At 40.0% G+C, this 19,282-nt stretch overlaps 1 protein-coding gene across 9 annotated transcripts in view; it reads right to left on the minus strand.

The window, feature by feature from the left end:
* Positions 1 to 11,118: 11,118 nt before the first annotated feature.
* Positions 11,119 to 19,282, minus strand: part of ADGRB1 (adhesion G protein-coupled receptor B1) — a 4,264,735-nt gene continuing 4,256,571 nt past the window's right edge. For all 9 annotated transcript variants that reach the window (XM_044067288.1, XM_044067286.1, XM_044067290.1 and 6 more), the window contains one exon: positions 11,119 to 13,295. In XM_044067288.1, the coding sequence (XP_043923223.1) occupies positions 13,098 to 13,295 (198 nt within the window). In that variant the 3' untranslated portion in view covers positions 11,119 to 13,097. The remainder of the gene's footprint in view (positions 13,296 to 19,282) is intronic.

Genomic DNA, 19,282 nt, shown 5'->3' on the forward strand with positions numbered 1-19,282 from the left:
TTTGTCTGTGTTTAATAAAGTACGTTTTTTATGGGAGTCTTTATGGCCTAGGATTCATTGCCTTTTTGCCTGTTACCTTGAGGAGTTGCTTGTATTCATGTAGGAATGATGAGCAGCACACATATATGATTAGGGTTACTGCTCATTGCGCTAACACACAGATATTGTGTAGGCTTCATGTGAAACCTTCACGATTGTTCATTAATCACATAGACTATCTGCCCACATTCCAGAGTTCCACTACTGCTTTGTAAACATCCTTTCTCTTGTATTCTTCTGCCTTTTTCTTTTTGTTTGGTGTGGGGATAGTGCAAAGCACTAGTATGGTTCTTAATAAGATTTATAAGTGCTCAAACAGAAAAAAAGGAAAAGAAATGATTACAGCTCTAGATTCATTTTATAACAGTATAAAACAGTCAAATAAGGCCTAAAACATTCTTTGCAATAGTACTAAGTAAAATTTAGGTTTGAAATGTTATAAATGATATATTTAATCTATATGTGTTTAATACTAGATACATGCATGAATATATTATTTTAGGCAAGGCTCAAAAGACAAACCCACCACCACAAATAGTCTGTCCTTTGGCTTTTCTCGGTTAGGGGTCGCCACAGCGGAACTCTGGTCCGCTAATGATTGGCAGTAGATGTTTATGTGCTGGCTTGCCGGGCCTGACGCACAACCTTCAATGAAAGAATGCCCATTCACGCATGTCGACACACAGAAGACGCTCTAACTGAGAATCGAAAGTGCAACGTCTAACTGTGAGGCAACAACGCTACCGCAGCATCACCACCGCAGATAAAAAACTGAGGGTAAGGCTACTCAATGCCAGAAGTCTAAACCTCAAAATGCATGCACTCGAGGCACTCCACAGTATGGAGAAAATCGATATATGTGCAGCAACAGCAACCTGGTTTAAGGCTCCAGAGAGCACCCCAGCACTACCAGGCTACAACTCATACCATACATTTTGGCCACAAAACCCAGACCAAAATACAAAAGGCGGGGGAGTATCCGTATTCATCAAGGATACCCACACCTCCAGGTTAGTGGCACAGCACGATGCTTCAGAGATCATCCACGTGCAACTAACAACGGGCAAAACTCTATTCAAATTACAGCTTGCTACAGATCACCCACCATGTCTCAGGACCACCACTCTGTATTCCTGGGAACACTGGGAAACATAAAGGTCCTACCAAACACCCTAATATTGGGTGATTTCAATTACCCAAACATTAACTGGGAGAACTACTCAAATACAAACTCCCTTGCCCAACATTTCCTAGAATTTATAAACTCAAATGCCCTGGATCAATTGGTCAACACCCCCACCAGAGGTGACAACATATTGGACCTGGTCATCAACAACATGGGCGACCAATGTTCCACACTGGAGGTCAACCCCTCGCTGGTTAGATCTGACCATAAACTAATCACTCTGGATATCCACATTTCGCCAGCACCACCAGTCAAAGACACCACCGTGGAAAACTTTTCAAAAGCAAATTTCACATTACTTAAGACCGAGGTGGGAAGTTTCAAAGCACCCATGCTAAAGGATAATGCTGCTCAAGCTGCAAAATCCTTTATTAATGCACTCTGTGGGCACTTACAAGAATGCATGGATCATGCTATCCCAAACAAAACCAAGATTCACTCCTCCAAGAAAAGTAAACTAGTCTGGTGGACCCTGCCATAAACAAGCTATACAATAGAAGGAGGAAACTAGTACATAAAAGAATAAAATCCCAAGAAGGGAAGACATCCCTGATCAGTATCAGCAAGAAACTACATTCACTCATAAAATCATCCAAGGCTAGCTTTGAAAGAAAAATTGCCATGAACTCCAAAGTTAACCACAAGGCATTCTTTAGCTATGTCAAGAATCTAAGTGGCAATTCTCAGATCTGCTCAGAGTTAGTGCAGAATGGGACAAAATACACTGAACCGACCGATATAGCCAACATCCTGGCAGATAGGTTCAGTGCAAACTTCACCCCCCTCTCACCCCCAAAAGGACCCATAGCTATACCAGAAGGATGTAGTGCTACTGAAATCACAGACTCTCAGGTTAAAACAGCCCTCTCCAAGGCCATAAACACAGCATCAATGGGACTGGATGGTGTCCCAGGCTGCGTCCTATATGAGCTCAAAGATGAACTAACCCCTCAACTAAACACGCTGTTTAAACTCAGCCTCTCCACAGGCTACGTGCCCTCAGAGTGGCGCACAGCAATGGTTATTTCACTTCACAAAGGTGGAGCCACAACAGACCCCGGGAACTATCATCCTATAAGCCTGACTAGCTTGGTCTGCAAAGCTATGGAGCGCATCATTATGGATCTCATTAACAGAGACATTGGGAACCTCCAAACACTGGACCTTACCCAGTTCGGCTTTGTTAAGGGCAGATCATGCCTCCTAAACCTGGTGGACTTCTTTGAGATAGTATCCAAGGCTATAGAAGAGGGAAAGGTGGTCCACATAGCCTACCTAGACCTCGCAAAGGCCTTTGACACCATTTCCCACTCAGGTATTATAGACAAGCTCACCAGCCTGAACATAAACCCCTATGTCACGAGATGGGTTGCCAATTGGCTCACGGACAGAACCCACATGGTAAGAGTTGTGCGAGCTAGGTCAGACTCTAAACCGGTTACAAGTGGCATTCCCCGGGGCTCAGTCCTAGGACCCCTCCTGTTTGGCATATACTTCTCAGATGTACAAGATGTACAAGCAAGCACAGGATGACTATGGCTGACCAAGTTCGCAGATGACTGCAAACTAGGGGCTATAATTGACTCTCCGGCTGACACAGACATCCTCCAAAAGAATCTCACTGAGACAGATACCTGGTGTCAAAACCATGGCCTCAAGCTAAATGCCAAAAAGTGCAGTCATCCCCTTTGGAAAAAAACAAAGTACCCACAAACTACCACATAGGTGGTAGCCCCATAAATACAGAAGACATAATAAGGGATGTGGGGATCCAAGTAGATAGTAACCTCTCCTTTGATAATCACATTGCCAAAGTGGTTAGAAAATCCTTCTATGTGGCCCACCTAATAACAAAAGGGTTTGCATCCAGATTGAAAGAGGTCATTGGGCCCCTCTACGCATCACTCATCAGACCCATCATAGAGTACAATGCCCCATTTGGGATGTACCTTACAAGACACCTGCAACAACTGGAAAGACCACAGAAGTACCTCACCAAGAGGATCACTGGCCTCAAGCAGATGCCCTATGCAGCTCAACTGAAGAAACTCCAGCTGTACTCAGTTGCATACCGCCTACTCAGAGGTGATCTCTGCCTGACATACAAGGCCATGTCCAACCCAGAATTGATGGACATGCTCCACCTAAAGAAAATCATAGTCCCTCAAGCCACACGCTTCAGGGATCTAAAGCTCACCACAACAATAAATAGGACGTGCTGGAAGGATAGATTCCTGTCCCAGAGACTTCCCATGCTCTGTAACAAGATTCCAATCTACATTAGGCAGAGCTCCTCGCTAACCCTCTTCAAGAGAAACCTTGACGAGTGGATGGGAAACAGAAAGTTTACCCCAAGGGTCACTTAAATGGCTCTGCAGGACAGATGCACAGGGAACTAATCTAAGCGGGCGGCAAAAGCCAACACATTCCGGCTAGGCTTATAAATGCCATCGGGCAGATAGCCTAGTACCTACCTATGAACCTATGAACCTATATTTCTATGATATTATTGCTCAGATTTCTAAAAAATTACTCAAACTTTTAAGAGCTAATCTTGTGGAAAAATTCACAGTGCTGTACCAAAGTGAACTCAGTAATTTCAGTGGCATTATCTTGCATTTTTTTTTGCAATTGGTAACTGATTGAGAAAAAAAAACAGAAAATAATCCTATTTTTACATATGGGTAACAAATTGTGCTTTCTTAGGGTTCAAAAAGCTGAGAGATTTGCCTCATTTCTGTTCAAGAGCATGTGAGTCACCTAGTAAGGTGTGAAGATCTGAAGCTAGTGTTCAAAAGCAAGATGCCAACTTTTGTAATAGACACTAAACTATGTTCTCCAAAGAGTACAGTAAAGAGTCAGGTAATCATTGATTAAATGACTCTGACAGCCATACATAAAATAGTCAAATAAGACCTAAAACAGTTTTGAAATCTGTAGTATAACATAGAGGATTATGAGTGAGCCACCGATCATAACCAGCTTATTATGTATTTAAGACATGGATGCCAAGAAATTCACTTCAAGAGAGAAGCTCAAGAGGTGAATGTTGACATCCATGCTGAGAACACATAATAAAGATCATAAACCTGGTCATAATTCTTTGTAGTGCATGGAGCTTTATCTGTTATATGTACTACTAGTTACAGAAGAAAAAAATGTTTTGCATTTTGCCAGCTTTCCAATCCATATAGCACTTCATGTAAGACATTCTTGTAAGTTAAAAAAAGTCAGGGACACATTACTGGCACAGACAGTAGGCAGAAACAATTCTGTTTTTTTATTCTCCAGCTGTTGTTTGTTTGCAGGCCAATAGTGAAAGGTTTAACTGCTTTGTGCAATATCTGATTTTAACAACTGAAGCAGGAGTGTGTAACATATGTTAAGACCAGGTCTTATGCTATAGAAGTGCTTAACTGATTTGTCTTTTTCTAGATATCAGTCCAGATATCAGAGGGTAATCTCTGTGCTCTTTGCACTACTAGGGTTTCTCCATTTAAACATGATAAAAATGCATTAGCTTTGCACTGACAGAAACAGGGTCAGTTCTTCCAATGCTGCCCTCAAGACCTGCTGCAATACTGAAAAAAGGACAAAGTAGAACGACTGATTTGCAAAGTCTGGGTAACTGGCAGCAAAAGTGCCTGAGCCTAACTTGCCACCCATCTTAAAGAAGACCGGGAATGCAACTAGAATGCTTTTTCTCCAGGATCATTCAGCCAAGTATGGTAAAAAGCAAGGCACAAATGGCATTATGGAAGTAAGAAAATCAGAAGAGTTGGGAGAGCAGATGGGCAGAACAAAAAAGGATAATACTTGAGCAATACTGGAGAAATGGCATCTATGTGTAACAGAAATGCAGAAGGTTGGGAAAAGAAAAGTATATCTGAAGTTCTGACATACCTGCAAAATCAAAATAGACTGGCAGCAAGATTAATTTAGGTAAAAAACAAGATCACAGTAACAAATCTGAGATAAAGATATTTACATAACAAATCATACATGGCATTCTTTATGCACTTAGCCACTGAAGCAGTTCTCTCATGGGTCAGTACAAGTGACATTTTTCTGGTACAGGCAAATTTACATAAAACATATTTAACTGAAAAAAACGTGCTTAAGTTTTTTTACCTTACTTCTAAACTGGGGGTAAGGAAGGGAAACATAGCCCAATACTACACTAAAACTGGGCAAAATGTTTCCTTGTATATAATGATTACAGATGCTAATCTTTATTTTTCTGAAAATGCGCCACAGCTGACTTAAAATGAATAGCAAGATCTGTCAGCAGCTTACTTCAGTTAATAAACCAGTTACTTCTGTGGATAAATATCTCAATATTCTTGCTTAAAGTATATGTAGGGTGGATCATACTTTAAAAAGAAGTTATGCACTCACCATAACGTTCCATGTGAGTTGTCCATCTTGCCTTCATTCTTACTGTTGGGTTCGGAGCCGATCCTCAGCTCTGACTCGGCCAAATGCAACGTCTCGAGGTCTTCAACCAGCCCGTGGCCTGATCCCTATCCCATGAAGCACTGGTGCTTCCCCCAGATCTTGTTTGCTGCCAATAAACATATAAGCCAACTCTTAATATAGCAATAAGATGGAAAACCTAGATAAAGGTCAAGTACAGTCATACCATGCCTCAATTCTCGGTCCTCAAGATGCTTGATTGGGGTTGGAGGGTGGGACGTAAGAATGAAGGTGAGATGAACAACTCACATGGAACGTTATGGTGAGTACATAACTTCTTTATGTAAAGTTGTTCTATCTCACCTTCATTCTTACTGATGGGTTAGCATCCCAAGCACCATCTTTCTTGGGTGGCTCACGGGAGTATATTCTACAGAAAAGTGGAACCAAAGGAAGCCTTGTTCCTGGAGGCCCTGTCTACTTTGTAATGAGCGATAAAGGTATGAGGCCTTGACCAAGTAGATGCTGCACAAATTGTATATATTGGCAATTTGGAAGAAAAGACTGCGGAAGTGGATACAGCTCTAGTAGAGTTGGCCTTTATCTTGTCTTCCAATGGTGAATTAACTGAACTGTAAATAAAGGAAATACAGTCTGATAACCATTTTGATAATGTGGTTTTTGCAACAGAAGCACCCTTCTTGGAGTCTGAAAAAGAAAGAGTTGATATGTTTTCCTGAAATCCTTGGTCCTGTCTAAATAGAAGTGTAGCTGTCTGTGAACGTCAAGCTAGTGCAGCATATAGTCTGCCTTACTGCCATACTTGGGGAAGAATACAGGCATGGAATGATTGAGATTTGTTTCTGAGCATACCTTTGGTAAAAAAGAGGTAATGTTGGGAAAGCATAAAGGAGGCCCAGGAGCCAATCTTGTACAAGTGCATACATTGCGGCTTCCCCCGGTGGGGGGATTAGGGCAAAGTAGCTGCTATATTTTGTGTTTGTGGGTGTAGCAAAAAGATCACAGCAAGGCTGACCCCATATGCAGAATATGTTTTCCGCCACTTCTATCTTTAGAGACCACTTGTGAGGCAATAGAATTGCCCTGCTCAGCTTGTCTGCTATCATGTTGGACTTCCCCAGGATGTGCTTTGCCATCAGAAAGCGCTGAGTGGAGATCGCCCATTGCCATACTCTCAAGGTTTCTCAATATAGGGGGTAAGATTTGGTTTCTCCTTGTTTGTTTATGTACCAGACTACTGACATGTTGCCTGTCTGGATTGCAATGGTTCCAAGAGGAAAAGAGTCTTGAAAGGACTGCAATGCTAGAAGTACCGCACTCATCTCTAGGATATTGATATGCAGGTGAGCCTCATGTTCTTTCCATGAGCCTTGGGCTCTTCTTCCCAAATAATGCCCCTTCACCCTATCAGGAAGCATCCGTGGTCACTATGGCAATTAGGTTCGGTAGAACAAACGGACGTCCTATTGTTACATAATGTGGTGTCAGCCAACACTGAAGGTCTTTCCTGCATGAATTCATGATCATAATCTGATGTGACATTGGAAGTTCCTGAAAGGACCACTTTGTAAAAAGGAGCCATTGTAGTATTCGCATATACATTCAACTCAGTGGAATTGCAATGATTGCTGCCGCCATTGTACCCAACAATTTGAGAACCATGGAAGCTCAGACTTTTTCTTTTGAGAGAAGGATGAGAACCTGTTGCCAAAGAGCACAAATCCTTTCTGATGGAACTTTTAAGGTCATTGTGGTGGTGTCCAGATCTGCTCCTATAAAAATGGTATGTTGCGATGGCAATAAGGCAGATTTTTCTAAGTTTATGGTAATCCCCAGCTGATGGCATAGATTCATAGTAGTGTCTCTTGCTTGAATGAGCTGATGTCTGGTGGTGGCTGTTAGGAGCCATTCATCTAAGGATGGAAATACCTGAAATCCCAAATATCTCAGGTGAGCCGTGACTACTGCCAAGCATTTGATGAACACTCTGGGGGCTGTTGTGAGACCAAAGGGCAGTGCTCTAAATTGATAGTGACTGGCCCCCATCCAAAAGCGCAGATGATCTCTGGATGGTCTGTCCATTTTTATGTGGTAGCATGCATCCTGGAGATTTATCGAGCACATCCAATTGCCTTTTCCTAGAAAAGGAAGTATTGACTGCAGTGTAACAATCTGGAACTTTGTTTTCTTCACAGATTTGTTTAATCTGCTGAGATCCAAAATGGGCCTCCAGTCCCCTGTTTTCTTTGGAACTAAAAAGAACCTTGAGTAAGTTCCGGGTCCTATCTGGTCTGCAGGGACCGGTTGGATGACTCTTTTTGTAGAACCTTTGAATTTCTATGGTTGCTTGCTCCCTGTGACTGGGTGGAACGTTCAGGATTTTTCTTATTGAGGGAGGTAGGGTGGAAAAGGGAACAGAGTAACCTCTGGATATGATGCTTTTTACCCAGCTCTCTTTTATTATTTTTAGCCAAGCGTGTGGGTACAAAGATAAGCATCCCATGACTGCCTCCAGAGATGGACAGGTGGGCCTCCTCTCAGGAGTGCTGATAGGGCTTCCCAAAGAACTGATCTTTGTCACCCTGGTTCTGCAGACCCCCTCTGCCACGTGGATGCCATTTTCCATTATTACCCCCTCCTCTGCCTCTGGTGAGGGGGGGGGGGTTCACCACAAGTGTCCTAAAAGGCTGCTTGAATTTTACGGAACCACATCTTTCCTCCCTTCTGACATTTGGGGTAAGGTCTGGTAGGTATGGAAAAATGGACTCCGACGGCAGAGTCATTCCATCTTGTTCAGTCCTGGTAAGCATTTCTTTAACTTTGGGTCCAAAAAGGGATGAGCCATTGAAAGGGGTGTTGATAAAGGATGACTTAAAGGGCTCTTCAAAGGAACATAAGTGCATCCAGAAATGTTTCCAAAGGGCAATTCCTGTAACTGCTGCTCTGCTGCCTCCATCAGCTGTATACGAAAGGAGATGCATGGATGAGTTTATTAGGGAATTGAAGATGGAGAGCTGTGAGGATATTTTCGGTGAGTACCCTGCAGCTACTGAACCCTGTAGAGTATCTCCTAGCTCTTTTAGGGGATCTCTCTGCAATCTAGTGAAATGCATCAGATAATTCAGCAACTTAAGAGCAAAAGTCACTGAAGTAAACATGCACTTTCCATATCTGTCCATGACCCTCAAATCTTTATTCAGTGGATGGACTGATGTTGAAGTTTCGGACAACTCTTTCTTCGTGGCTACTGCCACCACCATGGCATCAACAGAGACTCCTTTGGTGAGAAAAGTCTTGTCCTGTGGTGAAGTAAAAAACTTATTAGGCCTCCTTGGGATGGGTTCCACTGTGTCTGTAGACTCCCATGCCTTTCAACAAATCAGGTCCATGAGTTTGTCGAAAGGCGGAGACACCCAAGAGGCGAAGGGCTGAGAACCAAAAGCCTTCAAATAGACTGACTTATCATCAGTAGGTCTGATGGCCTGCCAATCACCCCTCTGCTTTAGAATTATTAAGATATCAGGGAAGGAGATATCTTCTGAGGGTGACCGTGGGAAAACCTTCTGAATCATCCAAGTCAGTGTCTAAAGTGATGGATTTCTGAGGGGAGTCCAGATGCTTCCTCTTACATAGCCTCTTCCTAGGAACCTCCTCAGTAGGAGCTTCTGGTGAGGTCTCAGAAGAGCAGGGCTTGTCCAATGGGCATCCTGAGGCTCTGGGTCTCTACACTTTTGTGGAATCTGTGAAGCAAAGTTAGATACATGCTCTGTAGGGGTGGAGGTTGCTGGTCCTGATGATGTGGATACCTGAGGGGACAAAACTCTCCTCATGGCATCAATGGACCCTGTTCTGATGCAAAGGAACCGCTGGATCTGAAGAAGTAGGAGATTCCCTCGGCAACAAAATGGTGGGCTTCAAGCCAGAGGTAGGCACCGAATTCACCTATGCTGAAGCCCCGAGAGGCAAAGTTGGAACCAAAATATCAGTTTGACTATCCTCCCAGGACCCAACCGGTGACTGTTGGCTCCTAGACTCCTCGGTCAGCACTGAGGAAGTCTGAGTAGTTGGAACCAATAATCCTGGACCAGGTGAAGGTTTCGATGGTTCCACAATCATCAGCTCTGAACACTCCGGCTTTGAAGCCTCGAGTCAGATCAGAGGAGGGGCAGTAGTTGGAGGAAGGGTCCTAGTCAGTTCCAAAGCCCCAGGGGTCAGCCCTGACAACAGCTTGGCCGGAGCCGGTGTCTGCAGAAGCCTCTGAACCACATAATCCATGTCCATGCCTGAAAGTCTTGAGGACCGAGAAGATATGACAGAAGAGGCCACGGATTGTAATACTGAAGACTTCAAGGTAGGAGATACCTGCTCCAATACCGGGGACCAGCTCCTACCAACAGCAACTGTTGGCTCCAAAGCTAGTGGCACCAAGGTCGATGGTTTTTCAATCCTGGATTTACCGGTTGATGAATTTTTCTTCAGCTCCGACGACCCAGAAGATGTCTTGGAACATTTGGATTGTTTGTCATCTGTATCACCTTTATCTAGTGACTCCTGAAAAGAGGGCTTTACCAAACCTCTTGCTATAAGTTTGCTCTTTCTTTCATGCATCACCCTGGAACTAAAGAAGTGGCATATTGAGCAATCCTCTTGAAGGTGTACCTCACCTAAACAGTAAACAAACTCAGAGTGTCCATTTGTGATGGACATATTTTGCCCGCATTTAGGACATTTTTTTAAAACCAGATTAAGACTCTCTTTTTCCTGCTGAGACATAATGACAATCCACAAGAAGCAACCACTAACACACTTATATAAAGATTATTCTATCTAATTTTAAGAGGCTAGAAACAGTCTAACAGTTGCACACTGAAAGAAAATGCCCTAATAAAAATGGGCTTAAGAAAGTAAGGAAATTAGCCTTTTAAAACACCAGGCTATACAGAAATAAAGACACTAAGTAAATATGTTATATATATATATATTGCACACACAGTTTGAATAACACTCCTAAACTATGCTAAATACTTAACTACTCTAGTCCTAACTACTAATAACAACAATCTAAGAAATAGAAAGAGAAATACTCAAAATTTCACTGGCCAGAGCTGGTGAAACATCAGTTCTGTTGCAGCTGCAAATGATATCTGGAGGAAGCACCAGTGCATCATGGGATAGGGAGCAGGCCACGAGCTAGTTGAAGACCTCAAGCTTTTGCATTTGGCCTAGTCGGAGCCGAGGATCGGCTCTGAACCCCATCAGTAAGAATGAAGGAGAGATAGGATAACTTCACATAAAGTTTTTATGTAAAGGCAAGAAGAAACAGCAAATTATTAAGCTTTATGAAAAAGAAACACTGTAAAATGGCAAATGAAATAATGAGTTCAGATACAATTAGACTCAATATAATCATCTTTGGGCTTTTTAATTAAGGCAGGAAAAGAAACAAAAAAATAAGATGTGGTTTATATTTTATTAGAAATAAGACACATTTTTTGTGCTCTGGAAACTGTACAGAAAAAATAGACAAAAAAAAGACAAGTACAGAAAAAAGAAAAGAAAACTAAATCAAAAACTTAAAAAAGAAAAACATATATATATATAAAATAAAGAAAATAGCTAGAGACTCAACTAGAAAGGTAGACTTTTAACAGTTATTAATGCAGACACTATATCAGTAGTTACATAACACTGAATGTCTTGTAACTAGACAGAGGATAGATAAGTCCAGGGAGTGAAATTAAAACATGGGTAGAAATATATTTTTACACTAAAATTCATTATTTGTAATAATCATAATTACATATATTTTACAACACGGCAGCAGAGGCCTTGTGCTTTCTCTCATAATATAGACTAAAATCTTTACCATTACATCACAGTTTTTAATTGTTCTTGTCTTAATTTTCATTATTTTTCTTTCTTATTTTACAGATCATGACACGATAACTGCCATTTTAACTGTCAAAATGCTTGCATATCAAGCAATCATTACCAAGGATACTGCGAAGCATGTCCGCTCTTCTTTGATTTTTTCTTTTGTTCACTGATAGTTCTCTCCTTTTTTATTTCAGGATTAAATCTAGTTCATTAACTACTAACATGATGTTTCACAGCTATTCACACGTTGTATCTGTTGTTTTACATGAATCTTTCAAAACAATGATTCTTGAGGGTAAGCTGTAATCACTGTGGAGAACAAGCTGCATCCTGTTCTGTTCTTGCTACAACCTTGCTTTTCAAGTTGTGTGATGCAGGTGGTTTTCTCAAAGGTGTTTGACAAGATGTATAAAGAAGAGGGAGGCTAGAAGTAGGCAACACTACAGCTGAGAGACTGCAGAAGCAATGGGCAGTGATGGTGTCAATTTCTTGCAGGATATCTCACGTGTGGAGAATGACACTGTTTTCCTTATTTTCCTTCTCTCTCACGACACAAAACAGTGGATAAAACCCGTTGACATTACAAAATGCCTCAAACATTGTTTTGGCTGCACAGACATTGTATCTTTCAAACATTTTCTTATAGGTGATTGTTTACAAATTCAGAAAGTTACCACTGACAGGAGAAAAATCATAGCCGTGTTTTCGTTTTCTATGAGATTTTGATGCTACTGCTGCTGCTGCTATGGTCTTGCAGCATATTACTTTCTCACAGCAAGTCAAAAATTTCAGAAGAACCCAGAAGCAATCTACAATAGTGCATAACCCATTGTATTTAATGCTAGACAATCTGCAGCAATCTATATTCAGTTAAGTGCTGACAGTGACATCATCTATATAAAGCAGCTGCTAGCATGGACTTACAGTGCTTCATCTGTAGCTAGCTTAGGTTCATGTGTGTGTCACAAATGAAGATCAAAATCAGAGCATTATCCCATATTTTCCTTTGTTATCACTGATACATAAATAGCATGGTTAAATGGCTTTTGTTTTTGATAACAATGTTGATGTTGTATTAATCCACTGAGTAACAGCAACTATTACAAAATATGCATTCAGACTCTTCCGCATATGGCCTATTTATCAGCTTCTGTGGTTTTCTACTTTGTAATGGCTGAGGAGTTTTAAGCAGTACTTGAAAACTGCCAGGACATTAATAGAATGTGCATGCTTGTGTGCGTGTGGGTGTGCAAGCGTTTGTGCGTGTTTGCATTCACACATATGTATCTGTTTGTGTATTTGTGTGTGTGTTTTGTTTGTGCTGGAATGGATTCTCTCAGCTAAGCCTCCCTGCTCACATGCTGCCAGTAACCTCCAGCTCTATATTAGTATTCGGTCATATATGGAAACATCACATTTATGTTACTTTTCTTCTGCATCTTCTTACTCTGCCACTATGGCTTCCCCTGAAGCAATATCTTTCTGAGAAAGGCGCATGAGGGGTTCCTTAAAGTTTCAAAAGAAACCAAAGTCAGAAGAATAACTGTACTGTTTACAGTCAGACTTCTGTCTGCAGGTCTATAATATCCTGACCAACAAGGGGAATTGTTGCGCCTGTTTTTTCCCACTCTACTGTTTTCAGTTCTAGTGGAGATGGCTGGATAGAGTCGATGTCCTTTTTGACCCAAGATGGTGGTGAATGAATCTTTCGGATTCCATCCCAGGGCCTCTTGTTTGGTGTCTGTGGCTTTTCTTGCTGTGAAAATAAAGAAACATACAATAAGAAGAGGAAAACAAACTCCTTATTTCTCAAAATGTGAAATTCATTAATTTACTTTTGAAAAAGGCAGACCCAGTAAACAAACCAGCAAGAAAACACAATCCACAGCACGATGGAGAATGAGACGTCCAACCAAAAAGTTTTTTTTTTGTAAAACCAGCTTTTAATCCTTAAAAGTATAAGTGCTTTTGTTTTTGTACACCAAAAACTTCTTCAGATACATTTAAAAATCCAAACAGAACTGTTTAAATCTCCCTCCATGAAGTACGAACCACACCCACAATCCATTACATCAGCCAGGAAGCTAAAGTCAGAAATTTAAAGGTATATACACACCATAATAAAGATAATATATACAAATAGTATTTGTTGCACTTGTCCTAAAAAAAAAATCAAAGAAATTATAAATAAATAAATAAATTAATTAATAAATAAATAAATAAAACAATATTGCAGTAATTCTGTTAGTAACATTCCAAAGATCTGAGTTTTAAAACTGGAGCTATACTAATCATATCATTCAGACCCGGGTGCCTGTAGGCTTTCAGCTTAATCTGCCAAATAAGCTCCCACTGCTCCAAGGAGGTTGACCACAGACCACCCCTTGGACACTTCACCTTCTCTAATACACTAAACTTAAAGTCATGTCTTTCATTCATCATAAGGTGCCTATAAAGGGCGTTGGTAATTTTTTTTCTTTCTGATTTCATAAACATGCTCATAAATGCAGTTGTGCAACTTTCGCTCAGTTTTTCCTATGTAATAAGCCTCACAGTGTTGGCATCTAGCTCCGTAAAGAATTCCTGCTGTCTGACAGTTGTATCTCCATGTTACAGAATAATCTTGATTCCTCAGGCTAATCCTGTCCCCCTCCCAGGATATATTTACATGTACTGCACATTCCGCATTTAACCATCTTGGCCCTTAGTGGCACCTGTGTTTTTTTCTTTTCCAACATGTCTTTAAAGTTATAACCCCTTCTATAAGGGGTGCAAATACATGGAACTTCTGGTAAAACACAATTACATTCTTGTGGAAAAGTTATCAGCTGAAGTGGCGGAGATTAATGACAGGGTGCTTAAACATGCCCAATATGTTCAACTTAGATCGGAACATGCCCGATTTTTTCCAGCATAGAGCAGAGCATTATTAAATCTAAAGGGTACAAACTGCAGAAATTTGAAAGGGACAGAAGGGACTATCTTTATGGTTCTGCTCATCCATTACCTCCAATTTCCCATGTTTGGGGTGAAATTACTTTTAATAACAACAACAATAAGTATCAAGATAATATCTGCCTTACGTGGACAATTTATTTATTACATGGAAGGGGGATGAGGAACATTTGGAACAATTCTTGCAGCATATCAATGGTAGCATGGACTTTTTGTAATTTACTCATACTAGCAGCAGGGATAGAATGCCCTACTTGGATGTGATGATTGAAAAGGACTTTGAGCAGGCGGGTTACATGGCTAGTGTTTATTGTAAGCCCACTTACTCTAACACACTATCACATTACACCAGCTTTCACACATTTAAACAAAAAAAAACAGTGGTGAAAGGACAGATGGTGAGGGTGGCCCAAATGAGTACAATGGAGATTGATTTCAGCAAGGAATTGGAACTGTTGGTTAGGATGTTCAGTAGAAGGGGGTACCCAGTGGAAATGTTGCAGAAAATTAAAGAGGAACGGGTATAAAAGGGAAATAGGGGTTTATCAACCTATTTTAACAATGGAAAATAAACATGGTGATACTGGGATAGCAACAGGGTCACACAATGAAAATAAATATACAGGAGCTATGGTAACTACATACAACATGGAAAGCAATAAGGTCAACTGGATTTTAAACAAGAAATGGAACATCTTTAGGGAAAATCATGGACTTTGGCAAATCATGGGGACCCACCCTATTGTCATTTATAGAACGGGTTATAACTTTAAAGACATGTTGGAAAAGAAAAAAAAAACACAGGTGCTACTTAGGGGCAAGACAGGTAAATGCAGAATGTGCAGTACATGCAAATATATCCTGGAGGGGGACAGGATTAACCTGAGGAATCAAGATTATTCTGTAACAGGGAGATACAACTGTCAGACAGCAGAAATTATTTACGGAGCTAGATGCCAACACTGTGAGGCTTATTACATAGGAAAAACTGAGCGAAAAGTTGCACAACCACATTTATGAGAATGTTTATGAAATCAGAATGAAAAAAAATTACCAGTGCCATTTACAGGCACCTTATGATGAATGAAACACATGACTTTAAGTTTAGTGTATTAGAGAAGGTGGAGAAGTGTCCAAGGGGTGGTCCGTGGTCAACCTTCTTGGAGCAATGGGAGCTTATTTGGCAGATTAAGCTGGAAGCCTACAGGCACCTGGGTCTGAATGATATGATTAGTATAGCTCCAGTTTTAAAACTCAAATCTTTGGAACATTACTAACAGAATTACTGCAATATATTTTTTAATTATTTATTTATAATTTCTTTGATTTTTTTTTAGGACAAGTGCAACAAAGACTATTTGTATTTGTATATATTCCCTTTGTTATGGTGTGCATATGCCTTTAAATTTCTGACTTTAGCTTCCTGGCTGATGTAATGGATTGTGGGTGTGTTTCTTACTTCATGGAGGAAGATTTAAACAGTTATTTTGGATTTTTAAATGTATCTGAAGAAGTTTTTGGTGTACAAAAATGAAAGTTCTTATACTTTTAAGGATTAAAAGCTGGTTTTACAAAAAAAAACTTTTTGGTTGGACGTCTCATTCTCCGTGGTGCTGTGGATTGTGTTTTCTTGAAAATTCATTAATTTACTAAACTCTAGGACCTGAATTATCTTTCACTGCACTACAATTTACAATCACTCTGTAACTAATAGACTGGGCATTTTGTGATATAATGACATTTTGAGCTTATACACCTCAGTACCTCACGTTTGTCTTTTTGTGTCCATCTAGCTAAACTCACACACATACACACACACACACACACACACACACACACACACACACACACACATGCATCTTGGGGTACTGATTGCTGAATGCTGTATTTGCTGTAAATATTGTAAAGACATGCAATATTCTTAGAAGTCTAGGCTTTAAAACATTGCTAATGCCACAATGTACAATATAATACTACTATTTCTTTAAGAGCAGTCTGATAATGCTATATAGAATTAGAAGGAGAAATTCCTTCATCGTTGCGTTAATGGGTTATTATGAGACCAATTATGTGTTTTGTTCTTGTACAAAAGGAGGGCTTTTGTAAGCTATGGCAGATCTGCCAAAGTCTGAAGAGGGACGCTCATTATCTTAGGCTAGAGTTCAAGTTGACATTGTGCTACTGTTTCTTTAAGAGAGGTCAAGTGCGGCTATGTATTAGAAGGAGAAATTCCTTCATATTTGGTTAATGGAAAACCAGTGCTGAAAATTTAACAGTTTTGTATTTTGCATCATTTCCATATTAGTGTATAATCTTTTATCACTTTTCCTTGGGCAAACACAATTAATCATTTCTTTATAATGGCTAAACTGCTTGTGAAGAACTAAACAAATATGCAGAGTAAAGCACTTTCCAATCCTGTCAATGCTCAGTCTGTAAAGGTAATCAGTGCATATTTTGTGCAGCAACAATTCCTAAATTGCTTATTGTTTAACAATTTAAGAAGCCAGACCAATTAAGTTTGCTTATAAACATCAATCAACCATATCAGTGAATGATTTTTCTTTTTCTGTCTACAGGATTGACCCAATTGCTCTTCTTCCTGCATGAACTGACATATTTGTTCCTTCATCAGGACTAAAGTCTCCCTACCTAATTATTCATCAGTCGAGGCTAGTGTCAGGTGTTAGGGAGTAGGCCAATCTTCAGAGCTCCACTGTACTTGCCCTCAGAAGATACATGTACATTTTTTTTGCATTATTAGTTTTCTGACTAAGCAGCACACAGCTTTGTGACATCAGTACACTGGCTCCAGGTTGCAGGCAATGCACCTGCATGTAAATGCATGTGGTAAGTCATCATCCTACTCCAGGATGGGCAAATTGAAGTCAGATATTCATTCTCATCTTATACTTCCCAATCCCTTCAGCTATTATGCCGATAATCAAACATGGACTGTCTGGGGTGCAGCCAGGGCTTTATTCCTCTGTGCTATGGGGTCAAGCTAGTGCATGAGATATATATATATATATATATATATATATATATATATATATATATATATATATACAATAGATAGATATTCTTTAATCTTTTCCCCACTGCCAGCCAGCTATTAGCCCTCCTGCAAACAACTGACCTACTCATCCCCGCCATCTTGTGGGGCAAGAGCTATTCATCGGAAACCATCATTCAGGTATCCATCATGTTAATTCTCCTAGAGCTCTAGCCTCTCTATGATGGCTGCTATGCAGACTCTCCAATGTGACAATCTATTATGCCATCCCACACACAAGTTTAAAGGCTACCATGCAGATGTACATCCCTGGCCCAAATGCGTCATGCCATGCCCCTCTCTTTCTAGTATGTGTCAGCATAGCAGTATGACAGACTGCATCCCTCCCCCGAGCACAGGTATGTTGGCATTAACCACTCACTCCCTCTTTTTCTCCATCATTGTTTCCACCAGTATCCAGGACAATATCTATCCCAGCTGTCTGGCTCACAGTCAGGACTTCATTTTTTTCTACGCCATTGCTTTGACTATATTAGTGCATGACCTAAAACTCATTAAGCACCTTCTTACACCAGTATGGAAGCAGAAATCTTTAACTCTCAAGTATTATCAAAATAACCACAGTTTAATTGGACCTTATCATCCACAATGCCAAACATTTACAGAAATACCCACTATTCTACAAAAACATAATCTACTTTATCCTTCAGACTGTTTTGTCCTATGTATTCAAAGCATAGGAAAGTGAGTTACTTCTGTGCCAAATCATTGTGCGATGATTATTAAAAGAGCAAGCCTCTTTCACAAAATACAACTAATGGAAACAGATGATGTCAATAGAGAAAGATTCTGATTTCAAGAAAGAAAAACATTTTCAAAATCTTAAGTTTTTTGCTCATCTAATGTCAGCAGCTTACAGAAAACACTCTTGTCTATTGCTAGGATGACAACTACAGCATCCTGACAGGAATCAAGAATATAAAGCAGAGGGACTGAGCATTAAATCAAATTAAGGGTCTACACCATCTCATGCTTTTCTAATTCACACCACTGTAGCTGACAAAAGGAATGTTTGCACAGTATAAAAGATACACCTTAAGGGGCATAGCAAATGTGTGAACATGTATATGATAAAAAGATCATATAGGTGAATAAATAGGGGTACAGTAGAGCTAACTAAAAAGTAAGGTCTTATGTGACTACATAGGAAAAAGGAAATTTAGATGAAATGGTGGCTGTCAGAGACAGATGAGATGCATCCTAAATATACATGTCTAGAATATTTCATAACTGTTCTTGACCAATAACTGACGTATCACTTTCTCCAACTGTTTTTTTCTTTTTTTAAACAAGAAACATCTTTATTAAACCATCACTTATGTTAGGCAATCATACACATATAAAAATGAAAACAAACCACAATGACACAATCCTAGTTGCAAGCATTTTACATCACAAACCATACTGACACACTCAATGTTGCAAATATTATACATCACATATAATTTACCCAATAATTTTCAGTCACATAACTCATTCAACTCCTGCCTTCTTTTAAACCTCATTCCTCCCTTGTATGTATTGTTCCCACAATTCCTATTTTTCCTATGTAGTTTGTTTCTATCCTTTTCTAAAGATCTCAGTTCCAGCTGTTTTATCTCTGTTACTATATTCACTATGTCTAGTATAGTTGGTTTAGATTTGGATTTCCATTTTTTAGTAATTGGTTTTTTGGCAGCCACCATAATTAGATACAGCAAGGCCTTACCATG

The sequence above is a fragment of the Protopterus annectens genome, chromosome 3.part1, assembly GCF_019279795.1.
Source record: "Protopterus annectens isolate FY-2018-M chromosome 3.part1, PAN1.0, whole genome shotgun sequence".
Lineage (NCBI taxonomy): Eukaryota > Metazoa > Chordata > Ceratodontiformes > Protopteridae > Protopterus > Protopterus annectens.